General features: G+C 53.3%; 6 protein-coding genes across 6 annotated transcripts; 2 read left to right on the plus strand and 4 right to left on the minus strand.

The window, feature by feature from the left end:
- Positions 1–1,353: 1,353 nt before the first annotated feature.
- On the plus strand, positions 1,354–3,754 carry AYO21_11115 (hypothetical protein; the record flags this gene model as incomplete). The annotated part of the gene is made up of 2 exons (XM_022661013.1): positions 1,354–2,402; positions 2,479–3,754. 2 exons carry the CDS (start codon positions 1,354–1,356, stop codon positions 3,752–3,754), a joined length of 2,325 nt encoding a protein of 774 aa, XP_022506675.1.
- A 965-nt stretch (positions 3,755–4,719) lies between these two features.
- AYO21_11116 (hypothetical protein) lies at positions 4,720–6,468 on the minus strand (the record flags this gene model as incomplete). Its single annotated transcript, XM_022661014.1, has 2 exons — positions 4,720–5,906; positions 5,967–6,468. The coding sequence occupies 2 exons, from the start codon at positions 6,466–6,468 to the stop codon at positions 4,720–4,722; spliced, it is 1,689 nt and encodes a 562-aa protein (XP_022506676.1).
- A 2,371-nt stretch (positions 6,469–8,839) lies between these two features.
- Positions 8,840–10,164, minus strand: AYO21_11117 (hypothetical protein; the record flags this gene model as incomplete). Its single annotated transcript, XM_022661015.1, has 2 exons — positions 8,840–10,045; positions 10,132–10,164. 2 exons carry the CDS (start codon positions 10,162–10,164, stop codon positions 8,840–8,842), a joined length of 1,239 nt encoding a protein of 412 aa, XP_022506677.1.
- A 524-nt stretch (positions 10,165–10,688) lies between these two features.
- Positions 10,689–11,603, minus strand: AYO21_11118 (hypothetical protein; the record flags this gene model as incomplete). Its single annotated transcript, XM_022661016.1, has 1 exon — positions 10,689–11,603. One exon carries the CDS (start codon positions 11,601–11,603, stop codon positions 10,689–10,691), a length of 915 nt encoding a protein of 304 aa, XP_022506678.1.
- A 1,496-nt stretch (positions 11,604–13,099) lies between these two features.
- AYO21_11119 (hypothetical protein) lies at positions 13,100–14,409 on the minus strand (the record flags this gene model as incomplete). Its single annotated transcript, XM_022661017.1, has 3 exons — positions 13,100–14,037; positions 14,179–14,231; positions 14,291–14,409. 3 exons carry the CDS (start codon positions 14,407–14,409, stop codon positions 13,100–13,102), a joined length of 1,110 nt encoding a protein of 369 aa, XP_022506679.1.
- Positions 14,410–15,302: 893 nt separating this feature from the next.
- AYO21_11120 (hypothetical protein) lies at positions 15,303–17,051 on the plus strand (the record flags this gene model as incomplete). Its single annotated transcript, XM_022661018.1, has 3 exons — positions 15,303–15,571; positions 15,633–15,742; positions 15,790–17,051. 3 exons carry the CDS (start codon positions 15,303–15,305, stop codon positions 17,049–17,051), a joined length of 1,641 nt encoding a protein of 546 aa, XP_022506680.1.
- Between the last annotated feature and the right edge of the window lie 332 nt (positions 17,052–17,383).

Genomic DNA, 17,383 nt, shown 5'->3' on the forward strand with positions numbered 1-17,383 from the left:
CCTACCAATTTGTCCGTACCTCGTTCTCTCAGGAGCCTTGATCAATAACACCGAGTGTTTACCGAGAACACTGCACGAGACAACCGTTCCAAGTGCTACTGCCTCAGTGGCAATGCACTTTTAGCGCCCCTGCTCGAGTGTGCCTGAGCCTGGGCTGGGGGACGCCTAGCACGGGGGTTCCAACTTGCTGCAACACGTGGCCCTCGCTGTGGGGGTGGTCTTTCTAACCCATTTCATGCTATTGGGTTTTTGGCATCCATGAGTGCCTGAGTGCCTATTAGTTGACGAGGCGTCTTTTATGTACAGCAGCACTGCACCATGGGGGAAAGAGTGAGAACTGGGTTCCTATAATAACTATACCATATGCTTTAATATACTTGACATTGTACTTTGTGTTTCCTTTTAGCCCTTGACTCCTAGTCATGACATAGTGTGTACCGAGTGGATATCAGATCACTCTACGAGGGAGATTGTGCAGATATGTCGGAAAAGGGCAATCAGGCTGAAGAAGTAGGGATGGAAACAAAGAGCGATCTGGAAGTTTACGCTTTGGGCACGAAAACGAAGACACATGGGATCTTAGTGGTGGCTGGCTACTGGCCATGCAGAATAAAATTGACATAGAATGTCTCAATATCTCAAATTTCCAACGAAGAGTGCAACGTAACAATTGTATTAGTTAACCTGTTCCACGCGGACATGAATGGTATCGTGCTCCAGGGGTGAGAATATGAATGGCAAGAGGTTGTTGAATACCTCTGCACACGGAAGTACCTCGGCTCTTGTGGCCTCTGCCTCGTTGTTGGGATCGGAGCGAAGGCGGACAGGAAACAAGGAAACGAGGCCACACTGGCGCATGGAGTTGTATTGACTCTCCACTGCCTTAATGACGTCTGGATTGTGTTGATCTATCTCTGTCTAACTAAGAGAGAGAGGGGAGAGGTGAGCTACATGGTATAGAAGCAGGTAGGCAGGCCATCCTAATAGGGATGGACGCTAAGCGCTAGGTGTTACGTCAGGCGGTCAACGGCCTCGAGGTTGCCTTCTATCCCTTCACTGCAAATTTAGCGTCCTAGAGCTCCTGCAAGCGAGTACGAGGTGCAGGACAGAGGCCTACCACGTCCGCAGGGTGACAGAGCCAAGACGCTAAAGCATGATGGCGGCTCGGCGAGTTGAAAAATATGTGGGGCGGCTCGTGCCGCTGTATCTGCCCCCCACAGCCACACCGAACCACCTGCGCGCTGCGCCACGCTTGATTGATCACATCACTCAACACCTTCGATTGGGCGCCGAGTCAACCAGATCTTTCCGTAGATCCTGCACTCTGACCTTCCTTGCTCTGTTCGGTGTCCAATGGACATCTCTCAACAAGAGAATGCCAATGGTTGTCTCGACCAATTCTGCGACTCGCAATTCTGCCAATTGCTGGCCGCGCTGCAATTCAACCAGGACTCCAACGCATTTGACGTCCTCGGTCAAACTCTGCGCCAGCGATTCCCCCATGTGGTTTCATCATTCTATGAGCTGGAGATAGGGTCGTTCCAAACAATTGCAGCCAGAGAGCATTGCCCGTCGTGCAGATTCAATCTCGCCATCCTCGAAAGCTGCCCTCAGCACAGAGGGCCTCCGGACACGGTATACTTTGCATCGTTTCCCAGAGGGCACTTCCGGTTCAACCTTGCCTACCACAAGCCTAATGGCCGAGTCCACTACCTGATGAGCAAGTTCGGGGAACAGATCACATTCCTCGCGAACCATTGTATCCATGTTCCCGAGGCGGGAAGACTCGTGGACCTCAAAGGTGTTGATTACCAACGCATGAAATCCTGGCTCGCACTCTGCGAGAAGCTTCACGATGTCTGCCCGTCCACAGCAAATGGGGAGAGCCGACATCGCCAGAATCTTCTCCCTCATCTCCGCGTTGTCGACGTTCAGGAAATGTGTCTAACGGACATTCCATGGGCGGAGAAGTATGTCGCCCTAAGCTATGTGTGGGGAGGGGCAAGTCCTCCTCGCCTTCTGAAAGATGAGCTGGACATGTGGAAGGTTCCCAATTCTATGCAAACTCGGGCACATACGTTTCCCCAGACCATCCGCGACTCCATGGAGGTGGTCAAGAGGCTCGGCTTGCGGTATTTCTGGTTCGACTCACTGTGCCTGTTGCAGGATGACCTCGATGACCTTCGGAAAAACATCAGCAACATGGACATGATCTATGAGAGGGCATATGTGACTCTTGTGGCTGCCAACAGTCCCAGTGCGGATGGGGGGCTGCCGGGTGTTGGAAGGCCGCGCACCCCGAACCAGATGGTACATTACATAAAGCCCGATATCAGTCTGATCAGCGTGGCGCCCCTGGACGCCCACTTGAAAACAGCGGTATGGTCGACGCGCGGTTGGACGTATGAGTATTCTTTTGATTTCCCCCCAGTGCAAGCAATCTCCTGTCTAGCCTTCTGCTAACAATCGTCGACGCAGGCTCCAGGAACAGCATCTCTCGCGCCGAACAATGAATTTTGTCAATGGCCAAGTCTATTTTCGCTGTCGGGAGCGCATCTGGTCCGAGGAGCTGTGTCGTGACACGGCGCCTCAGACCCGGAATCCCCTTGAATGGGGTACCAACTACATCGCCCTGGCACGACAAGGCATGGATGAGATGGAGTATCTCTTGGAACCATACGACTTCCTCTTCAGCGCCCTGGAGGAATTCCAAAAGCGCAAAATTACCCTGGATGGTGACGCGCTCAATGCCATGTCTGGTTTCCTCCAGCGTGTAGCCGACGCCGGCGAGACGGGCATGATCGAAGGCCTTCCCGTCAAGCTCCTCCCCGTAGCCATGATCTTTCGGAACCGTGCAGACAATCCGGCGCTGTCTTCGGACGTGCGGCGTAGGTCGGAGTTTCCGAGCTGGTCGTGGGCAGGCTGGCGGGCACCATCATTCTGGGACTATTGGAAAGAGATAGGGATCACAGAAGGCGAGGATGAGTTCCTCGACTGGCTCTCCGGTGCCAACTGGATCACCTGGTCCGCGTCCAGGCCGGGTAGTGAGCCTGAGGTGATTCATGATCCATCCACAATTAGACACCAGTTTGACATGGACGACGAAGGGAATGCGAACACAGAAGGCAAACTCAAAACCATGGAAGCACATGAAGAGATTCATCAAAGAACTCGCGCATTCGATCATGTCCCGTGGGCTGCACGAAACCCCGTGGCAATACCGTCGAATATACCATACACGCTCTTGACTTTTCAGACGGTCGTTATCCGCATGGCCATTGCTGCTCCTGCGCCAGATTCAGGTTCTTACTGCCAGTTTTCCATCCTGGACAGCACCGGGTCAATATGCGGAGAAGTCGTTCCGGACTTCCTCCCCAAGTTTGAAGCTACAAGGAGCCATGCTGTCACCGATGCTGGAGCTGACACTACATCTGACGCAGACATAGATGAAGAGCTACATGCCGGGGAAAGAACGCATTCGCCCTTTCCGAAGGATTCTCTGTCTGAGTTCCTCGTCCTCGCCGAACGCCACCACAAACCAAACCTCAACGCCGCCGCTCCCGGAGACGACGACTACGACGACGCCTTTGCGAATCTGGTGGAGAAGGTCTCCTACTGGGTCATCATGGTCGAGTACCTGCCTGAGAAGGCGGTCTATGAGCGACGAGGCATCGGTCATGTGCTGAAGGCTTCGGTGCTGGACGGGAGGACGTTTGCGCCCGGGCCTGAATGGAGGGAGATTGTGCTGGGTTGAATGAACGAGATGGAAAGAGTCTAGGTTGGTTGGCCTGGAGACAAAGTTGGGAATGAGATTGAGTTTTTGTGGAATGGAGGCCATTGTTCTGTGCTGCGCTGTGCTGTGCTGTGTGGTGGGAGGACGGTATGACAGATGGATGGGATATAGCTACTCTCTTGGGCTGCGAAACACTCGAGTAATGGCTGCGGATGCACACATTGCAAGTCAGGAGCACCTCACGTTCGACATGAACGATCTTGACGATGTTGATGAGGTTATCGAAGTAAATGAGCACGATCCACTATGGTATCGAATGATCAAGAAACGACAATTGACGACTAACGAACGATATATGATATATGGTATATGACATATGACATATGATGAATGATGAATGATGAATGATACAGCGCTACTATCCTCATTGCCTCGTCTCATGCATTCTTCAGTCGTGTACGTTCCTAGTCAACGAGAGGCATCCGACGACGAGGTTTTATGATAAAATACAAAGTAAGTAACTAAGTAATTGGTCCTGTTTCCCCCTTTTTCAAGTTTTGTCGCAGTAAGAAAGGAAAGGAAAGTCCTATACCACGATCACGATCACGACCACGACCACCATTACCATCGCCATCATATCCGTCGCCCATCATCACCAACGCCGTACCGTACCGTACCTTGCCATATAACGCCCATACCAGGCTGAGCTAAGCCATATATATGTATTTATAAAGTAGCTGGATGTATAAGAATGCCAAAGCCGTTTGTTCCTCGCATGTTTTTATTCTCTGTTCCGATCAAGTCCATGTTTTCAATCGCAATATCCAATTCTAATCCCAAGACCGGCCCCCCCAACTCCATGGCCAAATCCGACCGAACCCAACTAGAAAAGACTAATCAACCCTAACGAACAAGGACCAAGAAACTCCCACCCCCAAAAGAAAAGAAAAAAAAAAAAGATGGCGTGAGGGGGGAGGAAAGATTAGCTAGCCAGTAAACCTACTCCGCGCCCTCAGCCTCGCGCCGTAAAAGTACAGGCCGTACATGCCAAAGATGCCCACGACAGACAGGCCCGCGACGAGGGAGACGCCCCGATCGATGCCGAGGCGCGAGTACATCTGGCGCGAGAACTGGACGAAGGCGGCAGCCAGCAGCGAGCGGGCGCAGTCGTTTGCGGCGAACAGGCTGGCGACGTGGCGCGGGTAGGACAGCGGGACGTAGCAGATCAGGGCCTGGAAGATGAAAAAGGTCGAGAAGGCGAAGATGGCGATGCCCAGCGTCGGCACGATCCAGTGGACACTCGCTCGGGCGGTCCACGCGAAGAGTAACAGGCCGATGGGGGGACCCCAGACGCCAAACAGGCCCGGCAGGAGCCACTGCTCTTGTGCGACGGGGGCGCCTTTCTCGCGGTGGTGGATCCGCGCCCGCGGGATAAAGTGGTACGTGATATACACGTAATACAAGGCGAGGCCGCAGATGCAGCCGACGGTCAGGGAGGTGAAGACCAGGCCCATCCCGCCTAGCGACATGCCGTACGTGCCGAGGTAGACGAGCGGAAAGGCCTCGAAGAACGAGTAGTAGGTCGCGTAGACGATGGAGCCGTAGACGCAGGCGTACAGGATCGCCGGGTCCTTGGCCGTGATTTCCAGCGGCTTGTTGAGTGCCTCATGCAGCATCTTGCCAAAAGCGAGGGGCGTGAGCTCGCACGGCGCTTTGTAGCTGTTGTTGCCCGTGGCTTTGCGGAGGCGTTGGGCCCGCCGGAGCAGGATGGTTTGAGGGGATGTCTCGGGCAGGAAAGGGAGGAAGACCAACACCACGCCGCCCATTATCACCACCTCGTACAGCGGCCAGCGCCAGTTCTCGGTCACGGCGTAGCCCGCCAGCAAAGGCCCGAACGCCGGCCCGCAGTACATGCTCGCCACCCACCAGATGTAGCCGTAGGGGGCGCTGTACATGTCGTAGACGTCGTCGATCGAGGCCGCCCCGCTGGCGAGGCACGGACTGCCGAACCAGCCCTGGAGGAAACGCAGGATGATCAACCCCGGGAAATTGTCCACAAAGGCGAGACCGATGGAGACCAGGAAGAAGGCTATGAACGAGTACAGGTACGGCGGGTTCCGGCCGATACTGGCGACTTCACTGAGCGGCGAGAAGAACATGGGGCCAGTGCCGTCTATTTTGGAGGATATCAGTATTTGAATCCCTTCTTAGAGGGAGTGGGTCAACAACGTACAGCCAACGACATACATGGACAGACCAAGACTGGCGACAACCACGGAGACATTGTATCGCTCGACAATGTAGCCCGCGGTGGGGGTGATGATCGAGGCGGTGCAGTAGACGACAAAGGTGTAGACGTTGATCAGGGTGACAGTCCACGTCTTCTTCGCGGCCGACCAATTCCGCGGGTTGTCCGTGTCGTCGTCGGCAAAGGACACCACGATCGGCTCCGTCAGGGCTTTTTGGGACATGGCGCTCGAGACTTCGTCCGGGGGAGTGGCCAGTCTGAGTGAGGAGGCGCTCGGGAGGCTCTTTTCGAGGTCCTTTTCGAGGTCCGTTTCGCTGGCGTCATCGTGGTCGTGATCCTCTTCGTCCAAAGGAGGGAGGACTTCCTGAGAGACGAATGGCAGGCTGGGTAGTTCAAAGCCAGTGACTTCCTCGGGATAGTACAGCCACGACTTGAACCCGATCAGACGCAGGAACTGGCCCGCGGGGGTGTCTCTGAGGGACGACATGTCGAGTGATGGCTGTCGAGCGAGAGAAGGACGGAGAGAGTGTCTGATGATAGATGTTGACGTCCTTTCATTGTTTCGCGTCCGTCCAATCTATTATTAAGACAGCCATCACATCACCATGGTGTGTGCCGTGGACCAGGGCCTGACATGCACGGCTCAATGGGTTGTCGTGGACCCCTCCCTGCCTCCTCTCCTAGAGACTGAGCAGTTTTACCTGGCAACGTGGGCAGACCCAGTCATGCATGAGCAGCTCCATCCCCATCCCAACCGCAACCCAACCACCCCCTTGCAAGGCTGTCTGGCTTTTTGGGCGTCGGGGATTTTTTTTCTCTCTGATGGAAATTCGGCTAGATTCCGCGGTACGTGTAGATTGAGATGGACGCGGGTGTCAAAAAAATCCAGTGCGATGGCGCAAGGCTCGTTCGGCTATTGGGTCGAGGCGAGAGAAACGTGCCTCGAACTTTGTCGAACCAGGGGACGGAGATTATCATAGAGTGCCACACACCACCCTCGACGACCGGGGAGGCGGATTTCGCCATGCGGCTGATATGGAGTCTTTTTTCTCGATTATCGAGCGTCTGCTATTGGTCCGATGCGATATCGCGAGGTCCCCGTCATTGCGTATGTACAAGGTACCGAGTACTCCTACGAGTACGGTGTGTTTGGGAGTGTTTGCCATACTGTATGTAGCAGGAGGTGGCGGGGTGTCAAACGGACGCCAGATGTGGCTTGCTGCGGGATGCCGTGGCCCGTGGCAGCTTGCATTGCTTTCTCGAGAAATCTGATTCCTATCGAGTTTTATCTAGCTGAAGGCTGATGCACGAGCAGTCACGAAGATGGATGCTCATGAAATGGCGTATATGACGAGTTACAATACCTCGCAGAAATAATCTACGCGTACGAGTACGAGTAGGTGCTATTGCCGTGTGTGCTGAGCACCTGAGTAGATGAGCTGCATTTCCTCTTTGCGGAATGACCGACGACCGAGATACGTGGCTTGGTCGTGGAGGTGCTGGAATGTGCAGAGAATGGGGAAATCAAAAACCCCCCGGGCCACGACCTTCAACGTGGATGGATGAGGAGTGGTAAAGTCGTGGCAGTTTGTTGGGTTCGGCTAATTTCCACCTGCACGCCATTCATCACATCGGTCAAGCCACATGGGATCTGGCCTGGCGTGCTTGAGTAAAAAGTACGTACATCACGTACATGGGCGCGGATTGAGGCCGTTGACACAAAAAAGCCTAGTTGAGAGGGCATGGCCTGTGTATACTCAAAAGATATGTAGGTATGAGGTATTATTGTATCAGAGTGTGGTAGAATGTAAGTAGAGAAAAGGGTGCTGTTGTCTCTACAGGGTGGATGTATTCGGGGTTGCAGGAATTAAAGAACGTGTATCTTCTCACTTCGACACGTTCCCTTCCATCACTCGTACATAGGCACGAGGTACTGATTCTTTACGAGGAGACACGACTACAGCACAGTTGACGGCCGTCATGTCTGAAACAACCCATCACAAGCCTCGCCAAAATCGCCGGAAGTCGTAGTTGTTTGATGTCAGAAGGTGCCATTTCAGCCCCCCCCCGGCTCGCCAAGGTCTTTTTGGGCTTGGTGCCCTGTGGCTTCAGGCTTCGGACTGCCCTAGACTGTTGGATTTCCAGGTAGGCACTAGGCTTACTTATGTACTCGTAAGATACATCAGGTACCTCTCTACAGGGGTGTGCACGGACTGCCTTCTCAAAACAGGCGAGATCGGCTCGCCATGTGCGCCTCTTTTTTGGGATCGGAGATTTATCTGCGGAGTGCGAGGCTAGAAACTGGTACTACTACATAAAAAAGATATGATGGTGTGTTGATTTCCCCCTTTCATGGGTTTTATCGTCATCAGAGTGTCTGGGTGTCCACCAGTTCGTTCGGGGATTTTACCACGTATGTACTGTACTTGGTGACTCGTGCTCATGGCACACACAGGGTCCATGGAAGGATCTTGGTAGTTTCTTCCGAGACTGCTTGCTCTCCTTCCCGATCGATCGATCACACACGTATGTATGTATGTATGTATGTATGTATGTATGTATGTATGTATGTATGTATGTATGTACTCGTACCACTGCTGCCTCGGTCGGGGACCTAGGTATATTTAGACTACGCACACATGTACTTTGACCTCGTCTTTACGTATGTCATGGCAACTCCGGCAACCAGGCCCGAGATTGGGCATCGGGCATCAAGTACCGAGTACCTGCTGCTATACAGACTCGCCATGTCTTGGTCCGATTCCTCTGTTCCTGACAGCGGTTTCCTCAGATTTGTGCCAGATGTTGATCTCACTTAGACATCTGACTCAATGAAGCCATCGGACCGTGTCACGCATCTACAACTGCGATGTCACTGTACCCCCTTTCCGCCTCTTGGCCAGAAACCCATCAACCACCCCGAGCGCCTCTTCCATATACTCCGGAACGACAGTAAAATGCACGCGCACGTAGCCGGGGAAATCGCGTTGCCCGTCCGTGCTAAAGCAGAGACTTCCCGGACTGACGAGCACGCCGTCCTCCGCGAGGAGCTGGCGACAGAACTCGACGTCGTCATCCACCTGTCCCTGTCTGTCAGCTGCTGGCGGAGAGGAGAACTTGACAAAAGCAATCGCCCCGGCGGTCGGCCGTGTCCAGGAACACATGTCGCTGTTTTTGTTGATGAATGCCTCCAACAAAGCCAGGTTCTTCTGCGCGTAGTCGAGGTGTCGCTGCAAAATCCGGGGTCGGCACCGGGGACTCAGCACCTCGGTGGCGACGACTTCGTCGATCACGCTCGTCGACATGACAGTGTACTGGCGCGTGTTGAGGACGAGATCGAGAATGTCACGGTCGCGAGACACGATCCAGCCGATCCGTACGCCGGACATGCCCCATACCTTACTCATGGAGCTGGTCACCACGACTCGACTGTATTCGTTGTGCTCGACTAGCGACGGGACAGAAGTAGATGCGCCGCCAGGTGGACCGTGGAACAAGGGCCGGAAGATCTCATCCGCAAACACGACGAGGTTGTGGTCGCGTGCGATATCCAGAATCTGCCGTTGAAGTGCCCCGTCGAGGTGAACCCCCGTCGGGTTATTGGGGTTGTTCAGGATGATCATCTTCGTGGCCGGCCTGATCAGCCCGCGCAGCTCGTCAATACTCGGCTGCCATCCCCGGGCAGGGTCGAGCTTCCAGTACGAGATATCACACTGAAAGCTCTCCGGCAGCCCCAGCAGTTGCGGATACGTCGGATACTGGCAGACGACATGGTCACCCGCACGCAGCAGGCTTTGGAACACGGTCAAATTGGCCCCCGTGGTGCCCGTGGCGGTGACGACGTTCGCGGCCGAGATGTCCTCGTTGTACATACTCGCGATCTGCGTGCGGAGCTCCTTCGCCCCCTGCCCTGACCCGATGTTCATCTTGATGGATCGGAAATGCAGCGCCCGCTCCGTCGCGGCGGGGTCGGTCGACAGAGAGAGCAGGTCGTCGAGCGAGATGCTCGGCGCGGCACTTCCGCCCAGCACATACTTTGCTTTGTCTTTGTTGCCTTCGATCCACTACATTCGTCGCCAACCCTCGCCCTCGTTCGCGTCAGGTGAGTAACGTGTCCGGGTTAGATGTCAGGGGGGAGAGTATGACTCACGTTTGCGAGGTGAAAGGGGGCGAGTTGCGCCATTGTACTCGGTAGTATTGGGTGTCTCTGAGTGTCACGCTGAAAAGACTCAGAGGATCAGAAACCCCGTTCTTACATGTGTAGATGTGCGAGATAAAAATACCCAAGGTATCATCAATGATTCGCGTCGTCTCTTCCTGCTCTCTGACTCACGCAGATGTATACGCAGCAAGCACGCCCTTCTCTGACATCAAAATCTTGGCATGACTTGGGGGTGGAAAGTAAAAAGTACAAGCACCAAGATAAGGCGTCCACAGGCCTTGATCTGGCTGATAAGCAGTCATTCTGGGGTCGTGTCTAACCCCACAGAACCCCATCACCAGTAGATTATTCTGTGTCATAGCCTTGATAGTCAGTTGATGTCATTGAACCAGCCCTAAAGTCCTCCCAGGTATCCCTCGCCTCACGATGTGTATACAACTAGTTAACCCATGACATTTCAACCCAACTTCTGCTCCACGCTCAGTCGTCCATAGCCACATCACACATGGTAGTCGTTCCTCTAAATCATCCGTATCTGCACCCACTCACAAAAGCACGTTCAGAAGTAGAACCTTAAACACCCGTCGGTACGACCAGAAACTCCTGGCAAGGTGCCTCCCAAAGTGAAGCCATCCCATCAACACCCACTTATTCTTCCCTTCAGCGTCAAAGAGTCTGGGGTCCAAGTCGCCGAACCAGGCGTCAAACTCTTCTTGGATGTTCATCCCATCGTCGGCTGATTCTGAAGAGGTACCACTCAAAAGCAAAGGAGAACTGGAGGCGTTGCTCGAGTCTGTGTCGCTGGCTCCAAACGGCCAGTTGATACTTCCGGTCCCGCTGAAGGACGGAAAAACAGGCTGAACATCTTTACCGGGTGAACTGAAGGCAGGGTCCCAGTGGCCACCAACACTGCTTGATGACTCTTCTTTATCCCAGTGGACTTGCAAATGCTGATATGCGACGCTACTCGGTGGAAGTCCGTTGTCGCTATTCGACGCACTGTCGCGAATTCCTTCGAGGAAATCGCGGTAAGTCTCAAGGTCGTGCATGCACTCGGCCCAGCTTTCTCCCAGCTCTGGGAATTTGGAGTCAAGCCGCCTGAGCATGTCAAAGGATAAATAGATGTAGGAAATCATGTGCTCCAAGTGGTTAGGGATGCGTTGTCGTAAGATCTCCAAGATTGCCTTGTTGCTGCCTCGCCAAAGCCGCCCTGGTAGGTCATACTCAATTGCCAATCTTTTCAGAGCGGGTGACGCTAGAGGGTGGTGGGTTGCTAGGAGAAAGTCGTGATGTTCATGAAGCAGCGTGCGGTGCAGAGCCAGCAGTGCTTGCCACTGCACGTCGCTCAATGGTTTTGTGGGAGATGCTGATCTGGCTTCGCAAGTCTCAATACACTTCTTTTCGACCATGACAAGGCCAGCATATATTCCTACCACTTCGATTAGTTCATGTTCCGCCATCTTTGTGTACCACTGGAGGATCTACCTCTGACTTCGTTGACGAGTTGCTCCTGTGTGATCGGACTAGTTGTGGGCGGACGTAATGGTGGTCTGATTTCCTCCATTTCCAAGTATGCGGGTGGCTCATGGTTTTTGTTTTTTACCCGGATCTCCGATTGCAGTCGTTCTATTTTTTGCAAGATGGGGTCACCGCCATAGTCAAAAGCAGAGGAACAGCTGCGTTTGTTCTCCAACGAGCATTTCAACTGCTTGTCCTCGGAGTGGCTGTCCCATGCGGGTGGGTCCTTCCTCTTGCCTTGGAGGACTGGCACTTCTTCGAGATTCCGATTGATATCCCAGACAGAGGTGCCCGGGCATGGGGTTCCAAAAGTCCATGGCCTTCCAGCCCGTTTTCCCTTTGGACGTGACATTGCCGATTCTTGCAAAATTTGTTGTTTTCTGGAAGCAGACGGCTCTTGGAAGCCAGGAAGCCGTACGAGGCCCTCATCTCTGCTGCTGGAGGCGACATCCATGACCGGAATGCGCGTCTCGGCAATATCTATGCGGAAGGCTGAGCCGCAAAAGTTGGAAGTCACAGGTGGGGAGTGGGGGCCAAGTCACTAAGCTGGGAATTTATCCCAAGGGCAGGTGCCACAAATGATCAGGTTACCGGATATTCTAGGAAAGATAAAGTAGAGCTAGAATGTAGAGCTGGGGGAGGAGGGAAGTGCCTGTCTTTTTGTACAGTAGGGTAGCAGAGTACGAGGCAGGTGCCGGGAAATCTGCTAAGCTGCCTTCGGTTTAGGCGGCCTTAACCGTTTCAGGTATGGTCGAGGGCTGGGCGCACCGCCGCTTTTAACGGCCTTTCGACATGACCGCGCCAACTTCGAGCTAAACCTAGCCGGGCGAGTGCAACATTTGGCCCAGGTTTACTTCAGACATCGTTTGTCGTGATGGGTAGTCCTTGGCCAAAGCTTACTTCTGTCATCTTCCCTACTGAAAGCAAGAGAATACTGAATCTGCGGAAGGAGGTGTTCATAACGAGGGGACAGCACCGCTGTATTGGATTCATCTCTAGGAGTACGAATTGACAGAACTGCGGCCAGTGTATCTCAATGAAATGAAGGCCACATATCCATCCTGGAGCAGCACACAGGGGATGATGGCACCGGCAGATTTTGAATTCGCTGTTTCTTGATGCTCTTCTGGTTTCAATCTTGGTATCATCGAGTCTTGGTTGGACAACTGGGAAAAAGGTGGCGAGTATTGGAGCTTGATAGAGGAAATTACAGGCTTGATGATGTACAGCGCGTGCTGATAATTTCTTTCAAAATTTTGAGGAGCCTGGGTGTGGAGTTCTAAAGACAATGGCCTTCCACTAGAAGACCATTTCGTGTTCATGTAGGGCCTTCAAGTTGGGGACGTTGTATAACTTGTCCTAAACTGTACGTTGCGCTGCCTGAAGATCTGACAAATGATATATGGATCGTCCCCAGTGACAGATGGAATTTCACACGCTACATGAGCGCACATCCCTGCGCCTGTCTGATTCTTGCCTTGATCTGCTTCAACTGCTTCTTCTTCTTCTCATTCTCGTCCCTAAGATGCTCATTTTGGTCCCTTTCCGCCTGCAACTTGGCCTCCATCTCATCATGTCGTCGGGCCTCTTCTTCCAACTCCTTGAATCGCTCCAGCTGGAGTTGATCCCGATTGACTTTGATCAGCTCACAGTCCTTTTCCAGGCTCTTGATTTTTTTCTTCCATTTCTCCACGTCCTCCTTGAGGCTCTTGACCTCTGTTTCCCTCTTTTGATGGGTCAATTTATTATCCCGCCTGACCTCTGCAATTTCCCTCTGAAGGTCATTGATCTCGCGTTCATAGATCGCTTTTTCGTTTTCCAACTTCTCCTCTAATGCAATGCCGGCCGCGGTCTTATCAAGCGTTTTGCCGTCCTCCATTTCTTTCTGGATTGTCAAGTCGATGCCGTCCTGGGGCCGATTATCCAAAAGGTGGCGCACGATTTCCAAGGCCGACCGCCGTTCTCTGTCGTGGATGAAGGGGGTTGCCCCGTGAAGGATCATGGGCTTCCAGAATCCAACGTCCTCAAGGAGCTCCTTGTGGCGAGCGTGCTGCCTTTCTCTCTCTGCCGCTCCACTTCCCCAGTGTGTTGTCGCAAGAGCAACAGAAGACATAGAATCCTCACCGCACAGTTTTTTGAACATGCGGAGGTTGTTCCTGGCCGTTCCTCCTACACGCGGGCTGTTGATCGCGTGTAAGTACACTATGCCTGTTAGCTTAATCCCACCCTTGTGAGCCTTGTTGAGCCAGTTCGCTATCTCGCGCAGGATGGCAGCGTCGGGCCGAATGGTGTCGTCAAACCCAGGAGTGTCGATGAAGATAATTCGACGGCCGTCAATTTTGTCAGGTGCCCGGTGCGCCTCTACCACGGCAGTCACTGCACGCCCATTTTTGCGCTGTTAGCACTTCTGGAATGACGGCGTTGCGCACAGCTGCTGGGAAAACTTGCCCGATTTTAATCCATCTCCCACTATAGCTTTATCGCAGAAGTGCCGAATGAACGTGCTTTTCCCTGAACCAGTCATTCCCATAACGGCAATGAACGCATCATTGGGCTGGACATGTCGTATTCTTTAGAGCGGTAAGTAATTTAGCCCCCATCGAGATGCGCATATCTCATCCAAACATACTCGAAGAGGGAAGGTGCAGAGTCATGCATCTCCATAGCAGGCTCACACGACTCGTACGGCGGTGGACTGTCTTTGTGGTCCGTGTCCTCTGCCACGTAGAAGGGGTAACAAGGATTCATGGGTTTTCAGACGCAACGACTACTGGTGGGATTGATGTGATGAGCCTCATTAATTCGAGAGGAACAGCCATCAACTTTAATATCTCTGGGTGTATCCAGAGTCGCCGACCTCCCGTTTCCCCCTCCGCAGCCTACGTGGTTTTCAGCCGCATTCCCGAATATTGTCCAATGAAACCAAAGCAAGTCTTGCAGCACACCATTCTCTTGTACCTATCCGAAGATGCTTGTCTCGCCAATCAAAAGGGACTCAGAAGCTGTGGGTGGGTGGAATGTGTCCCGCATTCGCTCTTTGTGATTTTTCGTGGGCAGCGTGTCCCTCCGGTCACAGAACCCAGCGGCCATTCGTGACACGTAATAACTGCACAGCCCATCGACCTGCAGTCTTCCCAAAAGAACTCATCTTCGCATGGTGTGTAACGTCGTCTGCCTTCCGTCGAACCAATGACGCCATGCCTTGTGACGTGGCTGTCGTTGACATTCGCCGTGCTATCTACAGGGGCGTTGGATGATTGATGGCCTCGGGTAAAAAGCAGTCCTTGAAGCGCCCGAGTGGTCATGCTGAAGTGATAAGCTCCCCTGCTCCCCTTACAGACCTGACCATGTTGAGGTGGCAAGCGATGCCGGTTCTTCGTCGGAGAGAATGCCTTGTCAGCCGGATACTTGAATCGCGTGGATGGTATGTTAGCGACTTGTCCAATTGATAGCGAAGAAGCCATCTTTGGGCTGGAGTGAGGCAAGCATGAGCAAAAAGCATTGATACGAAAAACAATTCCAGAATAGGCATCACGTGGTTTTCCCGCCAAGCACATCCAGGGTATTCTGGACACACCAGCGCATCCCACTCCTATTCCTTGGATCGAAACACAAGTAAATAGTCACACATCAAGGCCACGATGGGGAAGAATGACCGCAGACAACCCCCATCCAACGGCCGTCATGTTGGGTTTCAGCGTCGGTCTATTCATCTAGACGACGAGCAACAGTCTGACAGGCGGCCTCAGCTGAGGCGAGCTATGACTGAAGGCTTCCTACCCCCGGTTTCACACCATGGAGTAATCTCTTCCTCTGCACTACCTTCTCGACGCGAAACCATGACGGAAGCAATGAGAACCGCTATGGCTCCAATCCGAAGTGTAGATGGCGGACGCGGTTTGCCATCATTGTAGGCAGCATTCCGTCCACCAGGCGTACATTTGAATACCAGTTCTAACATTATCTTCAAGGGCCAACAGTATGGTCATCGCTCTTATGGGCGTTACTGGGTCGGGAAAGAGCTCATTCATCTCCCTTCTCGCCGACCAGGATGTGGAGGTTTCGCACAGCTTACATTCCGGTCCTGCCCCTGCCTGCGAGGGCGAGCCAGAGCTAACATACCGGCAGACACCGCGAGTATCAAAATATACAGTTTCAACGATCAGCGCGGCAGAACAGTATACCTGCTTGATACGCCCGGGTTTGATGACACGACTCGCTCCGATGCCGAGGTTTTGAAGGACATCTCTTATCTCTTAGCCGTCATGTTCGCCGCCGATATTCGGCTGGCCGGACTCATTTATCTGCATCGGATATCTGATGCCAGGATGGCCGGCTCTGCAGTGAAGAACCTGCGCATATTCCAGGCTTTGTGCGGTGAGTCAAATTACAGGCATGTAGTCCTCGCAACAACAATGTGGGCGGAAACTGGGAGTAGCGATGCACGAAGCGTTCAAAATCAACGACTCCAGGAGCTACAAGACACTTACTGGGACGATATGATTCAGTCCGGAAGCAAGGTCATGAAACATGACGGCCACGCGTCATCGGCTCTAGAAATCGTCCGCACCCTGACGGCTCGTGCCGAGTCGCCCGTCACCCTTGCCATCCAGCGCCAATTGGTTAATGAGGGTCAAACCCTGGATGAGACCGATGCTGGCAAAATTGTTTTCGAAGAAGTCATCGCATCGAAGCGCAAGTTTAAGCTCGAACTTGACGAGCTGCAAGAGAGCTTGGAGGAGGCAGAGCAAGATGATGATCAAGAAGGGATTGAGAACCTCCGGACCGAACGTGCGGCGATCGAGTCCAAGGCCCGACGGCGCGCGAGAGACGGTGATAGTCTCGGAGTCGACATCCGGCAACTAGCCCGGGAGCAGCATCCACTGTATCACAACCTGATGTCCGCCCTCCAGCAAGAAGATCATGACAGTGTTCAGACGGCTGGTGTTACGTACGACCCCGACCGCAGAGTGCGGGATCTGGAGGTGATGCTTAAGGAGGAGCAGCAGAAGCGCAAGGAGAAGGAGGAAAAAAACATGGAGCTCACAGAACAGCTCCGACAGCGTGATCGCGAACCCGCGGCGGAGATCAGCCGGAAAGGACCATCCAAGGCACTGCGTTTCGGCGTCGAACGGAAAATCAAGACCAAAGAGAAGTCAGGCTTGATGACCACCATCATGCAGTTCTTGAAAGTGGCCGGGTCGTACCTGCCATCCGAAGATGAGAGGTTCTACGTGGCGCAAAGCAGTCGCTCGTCGTCGTCAAAGTCCTGGTCCAAATTGAGCATGGGCGATCAACCCAGAGACCCGGTCAATCACCAACGCCAACACGACCGACCAACCCTGAACGAAAGAACCACGGGAGGCGCGAGACCGCAAGGGAATCCATGAAACACTTTTATTTATTACTATTTTGTTTTCGGTAGCTTGACCTCAGTTGCATTACGATTCCAACGACATATATCTATTTTCTCTTGCCCGTTCCGACTGGATATGGTGGTCCCCAAATAACTTACCGCATACCAGCAAGCATCACTCTAGTCCTGTCTAGAAGCCTTTGAAAGAGCAGTGGCTAAGTATAAGTAGCAACGAGCTGTGCTGCGGCCAACGGATTGCTCTGCTCACTCGGGCCTGCGATTTTATAGCCTTTTCCCGGCCAGCCAGCGCAGGGGCCAAGTTTTGATCACGTGGCTAAATGGACTTGCCGCTATAATTCTGAAGAT

Source organism: Fonsecaea monophora (assembly GCF_001642475.1).
Source record: "Fonsecaea monophora strain CBS 269.37 chromosome Unknown Scaff144, whole genome shotgun sequence".
Taxonomy (NCBI): domain Eukaryota; kingdom Fungi; phylum Ascomycota; class Eurotiomycetes; order Chaetothyriales; family Herpotrichiellaceae; genus Fonsecaea; species Fonsecaea monophora.